The sequence below is a fragment of the Sarcophilus harrisii genome, chromosome X, assembly GCF_902635505.1.
Source record: "Sarcophilus harrisii chromosome X, mSarHar1.11, whole genome shotgun sequence".
Taxonomy (NCBI): domain Eukaryota; kingdom Metazoa; phylum Chordata; class Mammalia; order Dasyuromorphia; family Dasyuridae; genus Sarcophilus; species Sarcophilus harrisii.
The window spans coordinates 11,694,303-11,712,025 of record NC_045432.1 but is presented as its reverse complement, the minus strand read 5'-3'; the positions used below and the strand labels follow the sequence as shown (position 1 = coordinate 11,712,025).

General features: G+C 38.1%; 1 protein-coding gene across 4 annotated transcripts in view; it reads right to left on the bottom strand.

Annotated features, from left to right (window-relative positions):
• Window positions 1-1,800: 1,800 nt before the first annotated feature.
• The window catches only part of MTMR8 (myotubularin related protein 8), a 39,683-nt gene continuing 23,760 nt past the window's right edge, over window positions 1,801-17,723 (bottom strand). The window contains exons 10-15 of one of the 4 annotated variants that reach the window (XM_023507246.2): window positions 16,984-17,033; window positions 15,804-16,004; window positions 13,061-13,189; window positions 7,660-7,786; window positions 5,999-6,273; window positions 1,801-3,485 (exon numbers count right to left, since the gene is read on the bottom strand). In XM_023507246.2, the coding sequence (XP_023363014.1) occupies window positions 3,434-3,485; window positions 5,999-6,273; window positions 7,660-7,786; window positions 13,061-13,189; window positions 15,804-16,004; window positions 16,984-17,033 (834 nt within the window). In that variant the 3' untranslated portion in view covers window positions 1,801-3,433. The remainder of the gene's footprint in view (window positions 3,486-5,998; window positions 6,274-7,659; window positions 7,787-13,060; window positions 13,190-15,803; window positions 16,005-16,983; window positions 17,034-17,723) is intronic. The other 3 variants (XM_003775156.4, XM_031945210.1, XM_012553559.3) reach the window with 3 other exon arrangements.

Below are 17,723 nucleotides of genomic sequence, written 5' to 3'. Positions count from 1 at the left end.
TCTCCCTCATGTATCAGACTAATTCTAAAGGGCAATTGACATTTCATAAGGAAACCTAGCTATGCCCTAGGCATCATCTATAAATATTGTGAGGTGAGAAGGGATGGAAGTCTAGAAATTGAACCAGAATCCTTGAAAGACCCATTTGGAGGAAGCCTCAGCTTAAGTCTTTGTCAGGTCTCCCTGGCTAAGATGTCATATTTCAACCACCACAAATAAAAAGTAGCTGACATCATATTCTAATAAGTTATTAGCAACTTGGGAGCTAGGACCATGTCTTAAACACTCTTTGAAGCTCTCACTGACAATAGAACCCTCTGTTTTATCTCATAATATATAGCTCTTTAAAGCTCTTTCCTCACAGCAACATAAGGAAATAGGTATGTAAACATTATTATGGAGATTCAAAGAACCTGCAAGAGTTTGGACTTCCCTTCAATGTTCTAGAAGCATACCTCCAACAACTGGCAGCAGTTTCTGCACTGGGAGCAAAGTCCAGATGGATAAAGATTTGCCAAGCTTAAGGGAAACTTTTTGAGTTTCTTACATTCAGGAGAAAATTACTTCCATTTAACTGAGTGCTATGTTACTCTTTTGTGTTCCCTAAGCTTAAATCCACTTTCCCCTGAACTTTGCATGTACTTGTAGGAGGGTGGCACAGTCTCCGGGGAGGAAGAAGATCTTGTACCAATTGTTCTTACTCAGCCACTTTTCTAAAAGCTGGATGACTAAATGATAACTAACTGATAATCTTGGGGGAAAGATCATTGTTAGGGGCTCAAGCTGATGGACCATTCAGGGCTACTCCTAGGACTGAGGGGAAATGTGGAAAATGTAACCAAGCATTAGGGATCTGACTTAGCAGTGGAAATGGGAGTTGGAATAAGAGCATACATGGGCCACATAAGCAAGTGATCAAACCATGGCTGATCATTACCTAGAGACTGGTCACATAAGCCCAGAGCCCAAGGGAATAAGAGAAAACACAATGAGGAACAGCATCCATTCTTCACATCTACATTGTACCAACAGGAAGCAAATGGGAAAGAATTCATATTTGCATATTTAAAATATTCCAATGTGATTTGCAAGATGGTAGTTTTCATAACTCAAAAAACTCATGGAAAGGAGTTGTGTGTCAGTTAAAGAGTAAACAAATCCGTAAGGCAGAAATACTGCACAAGATAAGAAAAAAACCGTCATTTTTTGGTTCTCATACCAAAGAAATGAAATACTTAAAAGCTCCCCACTAAGCAGACTTACCTCCACCCCCATTCCATTGCCCTCCAGAATAATAGGCACAGTAGGTGTAAGCAACTTCTCAAACTTGTAATTCAGGGTCAGAATGTGGAGACTATTGCCTCGTGCCTTCCCGGAGCAGAATCAAGCTTAACTCTCTCTTACCCAACAAGATTTGGAAAACACTGATTTTGCCCAACTACTAAAAGGAAAGGAAGGGGATAGGGTGGAATGGATAGCAAAGAACACAGTGCAGAGATTAGAAATCCACTGAGGGCTCTCTCTCTCTCTCTCTTTCTCTTTCTCAATTGAAGGTAGACCAAGCAACCTTGCCCATTCCAAGACAAAGATGCCCAGCATGTTCAATTCTGGGAGTCTGTGCTGCAATAGAAAGGGGTGGGGTGCCAAAGAGTGAGATTAATCATAGAGAAGTAATGGAAATCCAAAAGTAGGTTTGAAAGGCAAAAAACAAATTCAAGAAGAAAGCCTGAATAAAAACAGCCCATATGCAGATAAACCAATGACAGAAAGATGAATGAATAAAACCTCAAAGAGACTCCAAAACATTATGAACTATTATTAATATACTATGAAATAAGTACAAAATTATACAATAGAAAAAGATAACCCTACAGAAATCACTGAACAAGAAAACACAGAATAATTCAAAAGAGAATTAAAATGTTTACCAAAAAAATAGGAATGAAATTAGCTTAGAACGCAAAGATTGTAAAGCAGAATTAAAACACAAACAGCAGAGTAGCAAAAAGGAATATGTAGCTGAGAAATTCTCCACAATAGCAAAAGTTCTGAGTGAAACAGTGTTTATAATACAAAAAAAAGAAACAATAAATTACAGTGGAATATAAGCCAAAGTCAAAAACATTATGAGAACACATGCATTCTATGCAAGTCAAAGTAACTGACCCTGAGGATAGGATTTGCTGAGATAGAAAAAAAAACAATGACTACAATATTGCAGGAAATGACGGGAGAAAGCTATCTATAACTTGAAAGAGACAACAAAACAAATCCACAGATTTTGGAGAGAGGTTTGGGGAGGACATGCTTTAGAATTCATATACAGTGGCTAAATTTTAGCATTTCAATAACAAAGACATCTTGTGAGCAGTCAGGAAATAAGAATCAATATAATAACTAACCAGGATTCCAGAGGACCCATTTATCAGGAAGCATGCTACCCTACCTTCTGACAGAAAGGTGATAGATAAAGTGGAGGTGTAGAATTGGACAAAAGCCAATATTGGAACTTGCTTTGCTTAATGAAAGAGGCAGGGGAAAAAGGAAGAGAGGGAGAAAGAAAAAGCTGCAAATATGAAGGAATAATAATTCAAATAACATAGGATTACTCCACATTAATGAGAAATCACAGCAGAATGGAACAATATATTGCAAAAAGCTAAGGAATTGTAATCCAAAATCACATACCCTGAAAAATCTAAGCTTAATCAATGAAAAAGGATGGACCCAACAACAACCAAAAAATATATCTGGGACATTCTTGATAAAATTAAACAAACAAAAAACACAAAGGAGAGCTATTTGACTTGTAAATACTTCTAATGATAGGAACATAAGGAAAATAGTACAATTATCAAAAAAAAACCCTGACAAATAATTTGCTGGTGTATTAAAAAAAGACTGAATTGTGGGGTTAAAGAGGGCTTATCAAGAGAAAAAAAGACCCCCAAATATTTAAAGGGGAAGATTTACGGGGAATTAAAGAAATCAGGAGAAAGGAAGAAGAGATGAATGAATAGAATTCCAAGTCTCTGAATTCACTGTAAGTGAATAATATATATGGAAAGAGCAAAATAATTGGAAATTGATCCCTCTATAATTAAGATGGCCAAACTTTGTCTTGAAGGCACACGCCTCCCTCAACTGAAGAAGTGGAGATGAAGAATATTACATGTATTGTCAAACATAGTTGAGGCACTAGTTAATTTTACTGAATTGCTTTCCCCATTCTTTAAAAAAAAAATTCTGGGTTACAAGGGACTCCTTGGGTAAGGGAAGCGGGAGGAACATATTCAGAAATGAACATGATAGAAAAGCAAAAAGTAACAATATAAACAAAATAACCTTTCAAAATAAATTAAAGAAAATTTCCAGGGAGTGATCACGGTTAATTCCAGTTGAGTTATACCGTTGGGTCATATATCTTTCCTTGTCACAGATTATGAGGCTTGGTGGAGCTGAGCCTGGATTCACAGTCACGGCATCTGTAAAAGAAAGTCACAGGATCACACGTATCCCTTTCCCACCCTTCAGCCTCATGGAACTTGTTTTTACTTCTTGGGAAAGATGAATTCATTTCTTTGCTTATAGGGCTTTGAAATGATGGGCCATGTGATTTTGGACTCTCAGATGAAGGACTCTTTCCAGGAGGAGGGACTCCAATAGGGAATAAGAAGAAAATTGCAGCTTCTGAATGAAGCCAGCTTGGGAAGCAAACCTGAGGGTTAAGGGCACATATGGAATTTAAGTCCTTTTAGGGTTATGACTGTTTTTTGTTCCACTCCTGGCACACAGTAGATACTTTATAAATGTTGAATTCAAAAATAAAATTCAAGAAATCACTGTCTTTTATTAAGACCTAGAAGTGAATAGCATCTTACAGCTAAACAAGCACTGGAAAGAATGAAGAGGGCAGGGAGATAAGGAAAAATCAGAGGGTTCGATTATGTGAGACAATTTTAATCTAGCTGGTTTAATTTTCAGAGACAACTCTTTTCCTTGAGACACATTCTCCTCAGGCTTCAATGAGAATTCAATAAGAGTATGTTCTGGGATTTCTTTGTCTATTTCTTTCCCACTTCCCCCACAGATCCTCAAAAGGAATCCCAGTAGAGTTCCCTTCCCAGAAATATCAAGGCATGCTCTAGGAATGGGAATATTTTTAAAGTTTGCAAACTTCCCCAAAGAAGCAGTTACTTTTCCACATGTACATATGCCAATTTTGATTCTTTAATTGCATTTGTGAGAAAACAAGGATAGGCTAAAAACAACCAGGTACTTTTGTCACAGTAAGACTTTCTGGACAGTTTTTAGATGTGGAAAATAAGGGATTGGATCCAAAAGGAAAAGTGACTTTTCTTCTGATAGGATCATATATTGAGGAACACAGTCAGGTGGGTAAGTCATTGGCTAAAGCAATGACATTTTCAATCCCTATCACCCCAACCAAGGAGACTGAAGGAAAACTTCAATAATTCTGACTTTACTAATTTGGAAGTGAGCATAACTTAATTTGGCTTGCACATCGGCAAACTCTATGTCTCTATGAATGTCTCTAGAACAGGGTGACCTGGATAGATACCGTTTAAAGAAGGGATATGGGATTTTCATCGTGGAGAAGATTGGGGAGTTGGAAGATGAGGAGTTATGATGACAGTCTTTGTGTTCTGGTAGAGTCACCATGGCAGGAGAAATTGGGCTTGCTCTTAGTCTCAGAGGACTGAATAAGTACCAGAGTTCAGTAATAAGGAAGCAGATCAGGACTTGATGTAAAGACCTTCCTAGCAGTAAGGGGATTGTACAGAGATAAGATGAATTTTCATGCTTGGTAATGGGCAGGAGCCCATTAAGACTGGGAATCCTCAAGTGGAGGCTAGATTGATTCCTTACTAGTGATGGGGAAGAGGAAGGAGGCTTCTTGGTAAGGATGGACTGAATGACCTCTGATATCTCTTTGCATTTTGAGATTTTTGTCACTGAAGTGAAACTTCTTTGTACTATTCTGGAGAAAAGAAGTTGTTAAGCAAATGAATGTTCTATGGGGTCTGGGGGACTATAAAATCTTTCTCTAGATGTTTTCTGATGCTTTTAAAATCTGATATTGAACCAGCCTTGCATTCCTAGTATAAATCCCACTTGATCACAGATATTATTCTGGTGATAAGTTGTTGTAATCTCTTTGCTAATATCTTAAAGATTTTTTTGCATCAGTATTCATTAGGGAAATTGGTCTATAACTTTCTTTCTCAGCTTTAGTCCTTCCCGGTTTAGGTATCAGCACTATATCTCTGTCATAAAAGGATTTTGGTAGAACTCCTTCTTCTTCTATTTTTCCAAATTGTTAAAATAGTATTGGAATTGTTCTTTAAATGTTAGATAGAATTCACTTGTAAATCCATCTAGATCTAAAACCCATCTGCTCCCATTCATGCTAGAATGGTGGTTAAGAATTATTATTACTTACGAGTCCCCTCTATTCATTAGGTAAGTACTGGAAGAAGTATGAATTCTTGCTGTGCATTGCTGTGTGTCTTTCAAAGTAACATTTTTTAATAAAATATTCTAAATTCAGACTTCTCCATTTAAAAAAAATTAGCACCATTTTACTGTATTGTTCTGTTGCATTAATATTTAATGCCTCCATCTATTCCAGGTTGAGTCAGTGAGGGTGGAAAAGAAAGGAGATCCAAAGAGGGTGGTAGAAGTAGCTGGGTTTTTTTTTTCTGTATGGCATGGGGGCAAACAAGGAATTTCTGACTGAAAATCCCATTCTAATACAAATGTATGCTTTCTTCCTCATTTCTATCTCCCACAGTTTGGCATGTGCACACTGATTGCTTCATCTGCAGGGAATAATGGGAGTAGCTGCCTTCTCTGGACTCCATATAAGCCCTTAAGAAGAATATTCTCTGCCCATCACCAGTTAAGTTAATGACTTTAGACAGAAGGACAAAGATTAGTCAGGGAGGTTTGACTATATTGTTCTACTTCACTGTACCCAAAGGCGTACATTTCTTCTTGATGCTGGCCTTTAGTTCCAGAGCCAGCTGGCTGGCTTGAGGTGAACACAGACTGTTTTTGCTTTGGGGCCAGATCAGGCAATGCATCTCCTTCCCCTGTTAGGCTCCCATTGGGGAACTGGGCAGGTGGCAGCTGGTCACAGCTCCATGGGGTGTCAGGCAGTGGATTTTTCAGAGGCTTACTCAAGGCACTTTCAGTTGTAGGCTGAATACAAGTATCTTCCAGGGAGAGAACATTGAGGTTTGGCAGCTTCTATCTTAGTAAAAAGGAATGGTGGGGGAGGGGAGAGAGAGAGAGAGAGGAAGAGAGAGACAGAGAGAGAAGGATCTATGAAACATGAGAAGAAACTGAACAGTCCAGACAGGTGCTGGAACAATCTTCCCTGCTGGCACTTGCTTTGAACCCCTGCCCCATGCCCCAAAAACATTTCTACCAGTTGCCAAAGATCTTAAAATTTCCATCCATACAGAGCCTTTGGGATAAGATACTTTACCCAAGAATATTCTTTTAAAACACAGCCTGGGGAGGGAGAGAATTCAGAACTCAACATGTAAAAAATGAATGTTAAAAATCAAAAAACTCATTAAAATAAGCAAAATGAAAAATAGATAAATAAATAAATAAATAAAACAGTTTGTCTCCAAGGCGAGGAAATACATTAATGCACTGACACGACTTGAGTGAAGCAGTAGGATAGCATTAGGAAGCCAGTCACGTCTCAAGGCTCCATGGGAACAAGACAGAACAAAGAAGCTTTAATAAGAGCTAGCATGGAGCTATTGAAATGGCACAAAGGATGCTGGTCTGTGTGTGGGGCCATAGTGAAGCAAAAGGGGGAGGGGAAAGGAGGTAAAAAGCTCCTTCCTTCTAAATTCTGCCTTAAACTAATTCTAATGCAGATTCGTCTCATGATAATAGGTGGGCTGAAACCTTTCAGTTATCTTTTCCCAACTTCTGAAAAACAAATTATTGAGGCTTTTTTTCCCCCACTCCCAGCAATATATCCAAAAGCTGAGAGGGCATGGGATCTGATATGTTCAGGATATATCTAATTTTTAGAACAAAAAAGAGTTACTTGCTCAGTCACAATGAACAGAAAAAGCAGTGCCTTACTTGGAACAGAACTGATTCACTCCTATAGTACAAGGATCATGCCCTGATGAAGAATTCTCTTTCACGAGGGTCTTTCCCTCCTCTTCTCCCTTCCACACCTGTCTCTATTTTGGCCTGTTCTCCATCAACTTCTTTATTTTGGACAGCATACTGCTATTATTAGAACAGACTAGGACAAAACTAGCTTTTTTTTTTGACTGTCAAGTCGCCTGTGTAACTTACACTGAGCTTAGTATCCATTAAAACCCTCTAGCTTTTAACACAGACTAGCATTGAGCAATAGCTCCCTCACCCTCCAGTTAGCTTGTGAATTTTCAGAATCCAAATGCAGGGCTTTCCATTTCTCCCTATTCTATATCACTCCAAAGGGAACTTAACTGTTGTGAATTTGAATGCAATGCCTAAAGCCACTTACAATTCTGCATAAAAAGGGAGCACTTGAGGGAGCATCCTGGTAGGTGGGCTGGCCATGCTAACTGAGGAAAGAAAAAAGCCCTTATCTTTGAAGGGCCCCCAGACACTCACAGTTTCTAAGTGTGTCATATCCTCCTTTATCTTCACTTGCTGATTGAGAAGATGGAGGAGATGGTTCAGCATGCTCTGTTTGGGATGCATCCCTTTGTCAAACCGATGGTACATTCCACACCAGAACCTTCAAAAACACAAGGAAAGTTATGAGGGTGGCCAGTCACAGTGGGGCAGAAGGTCACAGACATTTCTTTTTTTTTTTTTTTAATTTAATTTAATTTTTTTTATTTAATAGCCTTTTATTGACAGGATATATGCATGGGTAACTTTACAGCATTAACAATTGCCAAACCTCTTGTTCCAATTTTTTACGTCTTACCCCCCCCACCCCCTCCCCTAGATGGCAGGATGACCAGTAGATGTTAAATATATTAAAATATAAATTAGATACACAATAAGTCTACATGACCAAACCGTTATTTTGCTGTACAAAAAGAATCAGACACTGAAATATTGTACAATTAGCTTGTGAAGGAAATCAAAAATGCAGGTGTGCATAAATATAGGGATTGGGAGTTCAATGTAATGGTTTTTAGTCATCTTCCAGAGTTCTTTTTCTGGACATAGCTGGTTCAGTTCATTAGTGTCCATTGGAAATGATTTGATTGATCTCGTTGCTGAGGATGGCCTGGTCCATCAGAACTGGTCATCATATAGTATTGTTGTTGAAGTATATAATGATCTCCTGGTCCTGCTCATTTCACTCAGCATCAGTTCGTGTAAGTCTCTCCAGGCCTTTCTGAAATCATCCTGTTGGTCATTTCTTACAGAACAGTAATATTCCATAATTTTCATATACCACAATTTATTCAGCCATTCTCCAACTGATGGACATCCATTCAGTTTCCAGTTTCTAGCGACTACAAACAGGGCTGCCACAAACATTCGTGCACATACAGGTCCCTTTCCCTTCTTTATAATCTCTTTGGGATATAAGCCCAGTAGTAACACTGCTGGATCAAAGGGTATGCACAATTTGATAACTTTTTGAGCATAGTTCCAAACTACTCTCCAGAATGGTTGGATTCGTTCACAACTCCACCAACAACGTATCAATGTCCCAGTTTTCCCGCATCCCCTCCAACAATCATCATTATTTTTTCCTGTCATCTTAGCCAATCTGACAGGTGTGTAGTGGTATCTTAGAGTTGTCTTAATTTGCATTTCTCTGATTAATAATGACTTGGAGCATCTTTTCATATGACTAGAAATAGTTTCAATTTCTTTATCTGAGAATTGTCTGTTCATATCCTTTGACCATTTTTCAATTGGAGAATGGCTTGATTTTTTATAAATTAGAGTTAATTCTCTATATATTTTGGAAATGAGGCCTTTATCAGAACCTTTGACTGTAAAAATATTTTCCCAGTTTATTGCTTCCCTTCTAATCTTGACAGACATTTCTTAAAGACCGATTCCCACCCACCAAAAGAGTCACTGAGGAAGGTCCCAAACAGAAATGAAAAGGAAGACTTTTCGACAAAGCCTTCACTCCAAAATATTTCTACAGAAAAAAAGTTGATTCAATGAACATTTCTGTTGTAAAATATTTTTATTGATGCCCTTTGTTTTTATATCACATTCTCTCTGAATAGCTCCTTCCTTTCTTTTCTCCTAACCAGCAAGCCATTCCTTATAAAAGGGAAAAAAAAGTAAAACGAATGCATGGATTGTTGATGACTATAAATGTGTACTTCACACCCATGGTCCTTCACCTCTGTAATGGAAGGAGGTATATTTTCTCACCCCTTCTCCAGGGCTTTGCTTTCCCTTTCTACAGTTTGCACAGTTGTACTGTACTTTGACTCCCACAGAGTGATGCCATTTGGGGGTCTGGAGTCAGAAAAGTCCCAAATTCAAATCTGGCCTCAAATACCTATAAAATTGTGTGAGACCCTGCCCAAGTCACTTAACCTGCCTGTATTAGTTTCCTCAACTGGAAAATGGGAATAACAGTAGTACCTGACAGAGTGGTTATAAGGATCAAATGAGATAATATTTGTAAAGTGCACAGTGCCTGACGCTGGTACTTCATAAATGTTTATTTTATCTCTCCCTCCTCACAATTCATCCATTGCCCCGAATAACAGAGCTTTATTTTGCTTCCAGTTCTTTGCTTTCACAAAGTGTTGTTAGATGTACCCAAACATTTAAGCTATTAAAGCTTTAAAAGCTTCAAATTGCACTCAGACTTTGGGGAGACTCAGTATTTTATCTTCTTGGAGTATATGCCCAGTAACAGAATCTCTGGGTCTAAGGCTATGTGCATTTTGGTGACTTTTTAAAAAAAGCATAATTCCAAATTGTTTTCCAGAATGATTGTGCCTCAATAAATATTGATCAACCACTGACCATTTGCAGAAACCCCAACCCAAATGCTGAGGGAAATACACAATTCAGATAGGACAATCCTAAACTTCATAGCACTTATAGTTTAGTAGAAGGATAGGATTAACACAATTATAATATCCAACATTACATGATAATTATGTTTAAAAAGTACAAAGCAAAGTGTGTGCCATGTAATTAAGGAGTTTTGGATAAGACTGAATGAAGAATCAATATTCCTATCTTGAATGCACAATAGCAAAGTACATATTATTTTTAAACACAACTAATTCTGACAATCAAAGTTCAGAAGTAGGTGGTAGGTAAAAAGGTCCTTTGTGTTTCTTCTTTTATTTGCTTTCTGGACATTAAGCAACTAGCTAAAGCAACAACCTTGGGTGAACAGGTACAGGGAAAAGACCCCAGATCAGGCCATTCTTCTACTCTGCTAAGAGAATAGATAAGCAGAGAGGTTGAAATTACTGAAATTACAGAAAGATTAGGCTTTCCACCTCTGGTATACCCGCACTCATAATTCACTGTCTTCTTAGTTTCTTAAAATGTGGTCCATGACCCAATATGGAGTCTTTTTTTTTCTGAGGCAATTGGGGTTAAATGACTTGCCCAGGGTCACACAGCTAGGAAGTATTAAGTGTCTGAGGCCACATTTGAACTCAGGTCCTCCTGATTTCAGGGCTAGTGCTTATCAACTGCGCCACCAAGCTGCCCCTCCATATAGAGTCTTGTAACTAAATGTAGGGGTTTCAAAATTATGGTTTATTATAAGTAAATGTTTAATTTCTATACATATTTTATATACCTGTGGTCATGTAAAAATTTCTTGGTCTTAAAGGGGTCATAAGTAGAAAAAGTTTCAGAAGCCTTGCTCTATATCAGTGTTTGAGCAATTTTCCTAATAAGTGAGGATGACTGTTAATCTTCTACTCAAGAGAAAACAAAACAAAACAAAACAAAAAAATCTCATCAGTGATTCTCCATAGCCTACTGAACAAAGTAGCATTTTACTGCTATAGCATTCTATATTCTGCCCCCATCCTATTTCTCCAAGCTCACTTCTCACCCTATGTGTACTCTATATTCTGGTCAAATGGACTACTCTTCATTTCTCTTTCTTATCCAACTCCCTCCCACATTCATATCTTTGTCCACATTGGCTCCTCACCCATAATGGGCTCCTATTCCTCCATATCTATTTGCTAACATCCTTCCCTCCTTCTGCAAGGTCCAACTCTCTGAGGCCACATTCTTTTTTTCCTGATACTTCCCTATCTCTTTCTTTATTCCTCATATGTTTCAGAGTATTCTGCCTGGATATCTCGTTTACATAATGTATTTCTGTCTGTATCTAAGTTATTTGTATGTTTGGCCATTACTCCATTACTTAATAAACTCTTTGAAGCTTACTATCCTTGATCATGTCCATTCATAGCACTTTGCAAACATTATCACGTACTTCATAAACGTTTGTTGAATCATTACTTTCAAGGTTAAAAAAAGATATGTGATTTCCATTTGTTGCTGTCGAGTTGTTCAGTTATGTCTGATTTTACCTGCTCTCATGGACAAAAATCCATGGGGTTTTCTTAGCAAAGATACTGCATAGGTTTGCCATTTCCTTTTCCAGAGTCCTCATTTTACAGAAGATGAACTGAAGCAAATAGGGATTAAATAACTTGCCTATGGTCACACAGCTAGTCTGTCTGGATTTGAATTTGTCTTTCTGGCGGCTAGCCCAGTGCTCTATCTACTGTACCATCTAGCTTCCCTTAATGGATTTCTATTAGCTGTGGCTACTTTGGCACAGAAATTAAGTTAGAACTATGTGCAGAACCTAATTTTTTTTTTTTCATGCAAGATATGACCATCTAAATAAAAGCTTACAACCCCATATGGAGTCACATGGCTGAATGTGAGGGTCACAAAAAATTTAGCAAAAGTAAAAGGTATTAAATATACTGCCAAGATTTAATTCTTTATGTAAAAATAAACAAGCACATCCATCTCAATAGTATGCAAATTTGCTTTCATCTTTAATAAGTAGCAAAATTATGATACCAAAGAATTATTTTAAAATAAATTATGATTTTTATCAGTAAATGATTTGTATACCTATGTGACACACAGACACAGACAGACAGACAGACAGACACACACACACCCCAGGGTCACATAAAAATTTCACAGGGAAATGAGATCATGAGTGGTAAAATTTTAAGAAGCTCTGATGTAAAATGAAGCTGTCAGTTAATGTGGCCCTGGGGTCTTGCTTCTTGATACGGCTGACATGCTGCCCCAAAAAGTCAATTTGTATTTATTTTCCTTTCTTTTAAATGTTTTTAGAGATTGGCCTCTGTAATGGGCTGAAGCTCGAGTTGATGCACTGAGGTCCCAAGCACATGAGGCTAAATAGTAATGAGACCATACTCTATTAATATATATGCTTGGAGAAAGAATGGACCCCCGCCCACTCTTTGTGCAAGTCCTGATGTGTTGTATAGGAAATGACGATTTCGTTGGGTGGAGGCAGAGGGGCGGAGAGATGAGCGGGGAGAGACTGCTGGCTGTCTTCCTGTTGCAGCTGCACACATTGCGATCCTGATCCCCCCTTCACCTCCGATCCTTTTTCACCTCTACTGAGAATAAAGAGTGAAGATTTTCCCTTAACCTGAATTCCTGACTCCGGCTGATTTTAAAATATGCAGTCATCACAGGCCTCCCTATCTCACCCACTCCAATCTCACTGTTCCTTGGCACAGAAGCTTTGACCTGCCCTGTTTCTGCCTTGGGCCACCTTAGCTGACTATAACTCAGAACTCCACCAGCTTCAGCTTCTTCCCAAGCGAGGGTTACAGGCGTTCAGCACCATGTATAGTGATCTTCCATGTATTTTAGCTCAGTGTTTATCTTTTCCCAACTCTGGCAAAGTGGTACTGGGAGAAAATTGGCAACTTACAAAAAGTTGCCAAATCCCCAAAACAAAACAAAAATCATTGTCTTTACTCATTTTACTCTGAAAGGAGGACAGGGAAAACATAAATTAGGAACTTACTGGAAGCTGAATGGTAAGGTGTTGGGATGAAGTACCCCATAAGCAGCAATGCCCTTGTACAGTGGATTCCTGAACTCAGTTTTCTTCTGTAACAGGAAAGGCCACAAAGAATGGGTTCTCTCAAAGATTCTGTTTAAAAAAGAAGCAACAAAGTCCAGTTGAACTCACAAATCAACCAAGTTTTTGTAAGAAGTGATATAACTCAAGTGGAGGGGAGAGTGAGGGCAGACAGGGAAATGAGGTGAGAGATATCATCAGTTGGAACACTTATTAATAACATAGTATTGTCAAAAGTGCCCAGCCCAGTACTTAACTGGCCATGTAATTTTGGCGAAGTCTTGAAAGGCATTCTAAGTTTGTGGCAGCTAGCTGGTGCAGTGGATAGAGTACCAGGCCTGAAGTCAGGAGGACCTGAATTCAAATCTGGCCTCAGACACTTAACACGTCCTAGCTCTGTGACCCTGGGAAGTCACTTAACCTCAATTGCCTCAGCAAAAAAAGAAAACATTCTAAGTTTGAAATTATCTGTCCAAAAAATGCACTCTCAAATATTCAAAGATAGGTTTTGTCATTGATATGGATATGGCCTCCAACACATCCATGCTTGTCAATGTCTCTGAGTCCTCCCACAGGTTCACTCTGGGGCTTCACACAATGTTCTGTGGTCCCATTCCTTGATCCTGCTTGATGTCAAAGAAATATCAGCACTTTTACTCTTGCCACATGCCAAGCCTATCTTCTTTTTCCACCTTACGTTTTTTAATGGTATCTACTGCTCCATTTCTCCTGGTTCCTGTGAACCTCCAACTTATGCACTGTGGCTGATACTAATTTTAATGTCAATTTAATTCAACAAGTACTATGTTAAGTGCTGGAATTCAAAGACAAAAATAACACCTTCTTTGCCTTCCAGGAGCTTATCTTTAACTTGGGAGATATAATATGAACAAAGATAAGTAAATATAAGATGCATACAAAGTAATTTCTTTGGTGGAGGCACTAACAACAGGGGTGATCGGTAAAGGCCTTTTGTCAGAGGTGGTACTTGATGTGAATCTTGAGAAAAGCTAAGGGTTCCAACAGTATTTCAGGCATGGGAGGTAGTATATATCCTACCCATCTACCCACAGAGCTGGGTGATGGGATAAGACATATAATAATGGTGTCAAAAATAAATAGGAACTAATCCCTGTGAACTGCATATTAACTGAGAAAACCACAATTATCTATCTTATTGTATTTTTATTTATTTTGTTAAACATTTTTTTCAATTACACTTTAATCTGGGTCAGACACAAGGGCCACAAATTCGATACTTCTGATATACAATGGATAGCATTAGGTCAGTATGGCAAGAAAGAGAGTACATATGCCTGGAAATAAAGATTAGATGTATATTGTGAAGATGTATAGGCACTCACAGTGACTTGTGGCCAAATACTGCCACCAGTAGAAGAAAGGCAGAATGTCATTTGAGAAAATACATGAGGTCATTAAATGAAGTCTGCAACCTTCCAAAGCTAATTCAGCTTGTTGCTCTGTATTTCTGCAATTCTATAAAGCTATATTTGGTTCTACAGAATTAACTTTCCATTTTAAAGAGCTAATACATAATAAAGACGACAAGATTTTGTATCCTCCAAATCTACCAGTTATATGATGGTATATACTGTTACAGTCTGCCTATTTTCTGGCTCATTAAAAATATTCTCAGTATACATATAGTTTATTCTCATAAGCGATTTCATATGGATATGAAAGAAGGATAAACACCAACTGTTGTTGACATTCCCTCAGTCAACTTCTGGGTTATTTATGAGGTCTGGAGTCTTTAAGTACAGACAGGGACAGTGCCAAAATCAACAGAATTCTTCCAGCTGTGGGTCATTGGAGAATGATCTCACATTTAGAGTAGCAACAGTTAAGTTGAAGTGAATAGATGGCATGAGTTTTAGCATCCTCTTCTTTGTTTCCCACCACCTCTTCACTCTCAAAAGAAGGTTGCATGGCACTGAGGACAATTTTAAAATTGTCTTTGTTTTATGGATTACCATAACAAAAGAATTCATAACCAAGTAGCTGGTTGGATGACAACAAACCTAAGCTGGTCCTCCGAAGGCAGATGTAAAACTATTGCTGAGAGGGAGCTTGCATGCTCCTGCCACTTCAGAGTTCACTTGGACTTCCATACCACAATGTGCCATAAAAGCAGGCCTTTGTGACATCCTACCAAATTCACTATGGTACACTTGTCTCTCTGGGGGAGGGAGAAAGAAAATATCAATCTGCCTGCCATTTGGTTGTACACACACACACACACACACACACACACACACACACAAATCCTTATAAGCAGCAGGCAGGTTGTTTGTGAGTTTGCTGATGAACCTCTGATTCTCCATCTGTAAAATGAGGATAACACTACTGCTCTGACCTATCTCCCAGGTTTGTGGCAAGTAAACTGCTACCAGTTTATCACCACCAAGTCAATAAAGGAGAGAGTCTGGGTCAAAATCCAGACGTTGAGTTTCCTAACTGATCATCCTTTGACTTCAGGGTAATTACTCAATATTTCCATGTGCACTGTGGGCATGTTGTTGCTCGATTTGTAAATAAGCTACAGACAAGTCATCAGCTTCCAAACCTCCTTCTCCTTGGAACCTCCCTCTCAGGCTCTTCTTCTCTAAAATCAGTTACAAAGGTCTCAGATGACTACACTCCAGAAGCCTCTTCCTCAACTCACCTCAGCTCCTCTCGCTCCTTGTGGCAGGTTCCTATGAAATTTCCAAACTGGCAGGAGAAAATGTGATCATGGATCTCCAGTAAGAAAAGCTCATTAAACTCAAAAGCACAGGGAAATTGCTCCATCAACTGCCAGATACACTCCAAAAACTGGGTAAAGACAGGGGAGACTTCTTTGGGGTCTCCATCCAAGTGACCACATCTAGCAATTTAAACATAAGCGAGAAAGTCATAAGCTTCAACATTATATCTTGCACAGGAGAAAAGACTGGATTTTAATACCTCAGGTTACTAATCCACCTAGATGGTGACAGATTAGAAATCCAGCTAAAATAAAGAAGAACAACATCCAAGGGAAACTAGAACCAGCCAAAGAGCTCCTTCTAGACAGGGGTCATATCTCCTATTTCCTTTGAACTGTCTATAACACAGAATACATGGTACATATAGTACATTCAGCCCTTTCATATTGCTTCTTTCCCCATCATGGTTTCAATATATTGCAGGTCAGCATAAGAAATTAAATAAGAATCTTTGGGGAGTTTTGTGGAAGCCACAGATGACACAGAACTAATGACTAAATATTTAACCAAAATTTTACAATGAGGTACTATAAACACCTCATAAAAGAAAAAGAAAACATCTAGACTTTTTCTCTGGTTTGAAAGGAGAGCCAACATTTTTACTCAAGATTTTCCAGATTGTGGTGGTGCTGATCTCCTAACCCCCATGATATGGAAGGGATAATTGTAGGGGCCATGAGGTACATAGTAGGAATCAAATAAATATTCGTTGATTAATTTCTTTAAGAAATGAACAGTGACAACAGAAATTTGCACTCAGTTTTTTTTCTTCCAAAAGGAATTTATCTTTAAAGAGGAAATATGCTGGATTCAAATTTAAGGCTGTCCTGGAATTTAAAAGGCTTTTGACAATTCAAGCATTACTTTGCTTAATATCCTTATCTGGTTGCAAGAAAACATGACATTAAGACAAATAAGATTACTAGGGACTAATAGTTCCAAAGGAACAATGTTTTAAATGGATAATTGCCAGAATTGGTTATAATGTAATGCTCCTGAGAAATTAAGTTGGATCAACTTTATGTAGAATACACTTGTTCTTATTTTACTACCAATACTACTGAACTCCCACCTCCAACAATATGTATACGTTTTTACCTTTGTGAAAACTTGTGGCCCATAGAGATCCATTCCCTTTCTATGAGGACCTGACATTTCATGACAAAAGAGAAAAAGAGTTAACATCAGGGAGATGCTCTGACAATGACTTAAATATTCATGTGATTTTCCTTCAATGAAGTTCTCACAACTTGAAGCTGCATTACTGATGGAATATAGTGAATTTCCAAAGCAACAACTAAGTTACTTAGAATTCATTTAAAGGGCTCAATATGCTCCCCATAAATTTCAAGATTCCTCCAAGAGAAAATATTCTGCATTAAATATAGTATGGTTTCTTTTAGCTCTTGTACTATGGTACGTCAGGCCATTTAAAGTCATCATTAAATCCAATTCCAATGAACACATTAAAGTGAAGCTTTAAAAAACAAAATAAAAAAGCCAAAGCAGTATTTCTGTTGAGAACTTATATCAAGAATGAAATAAGTTTTATAAAAGATTAGATTAAATGCCCTTAACATAAAGACAATGACAATAAGTCTCTGTTAATTACCTACTGTGTTCTGGGCACTGTACTAAACACTTTTTAAATATCTCATTTAATCTTTATAGCAATCTTGGAAGATTTGTACTATCATTATCTCCTTTTTCCAGATGAAGAAACTGAAAGAGACAGAAGCAGAGTCACTTGCCAGTGGTCACACAGCTAATAAATGTCTGAGACCAAATCAGGTTTCCCTGATTCTAGGCTTGGTATTACAGCCAGTGTAGCCCCAGCT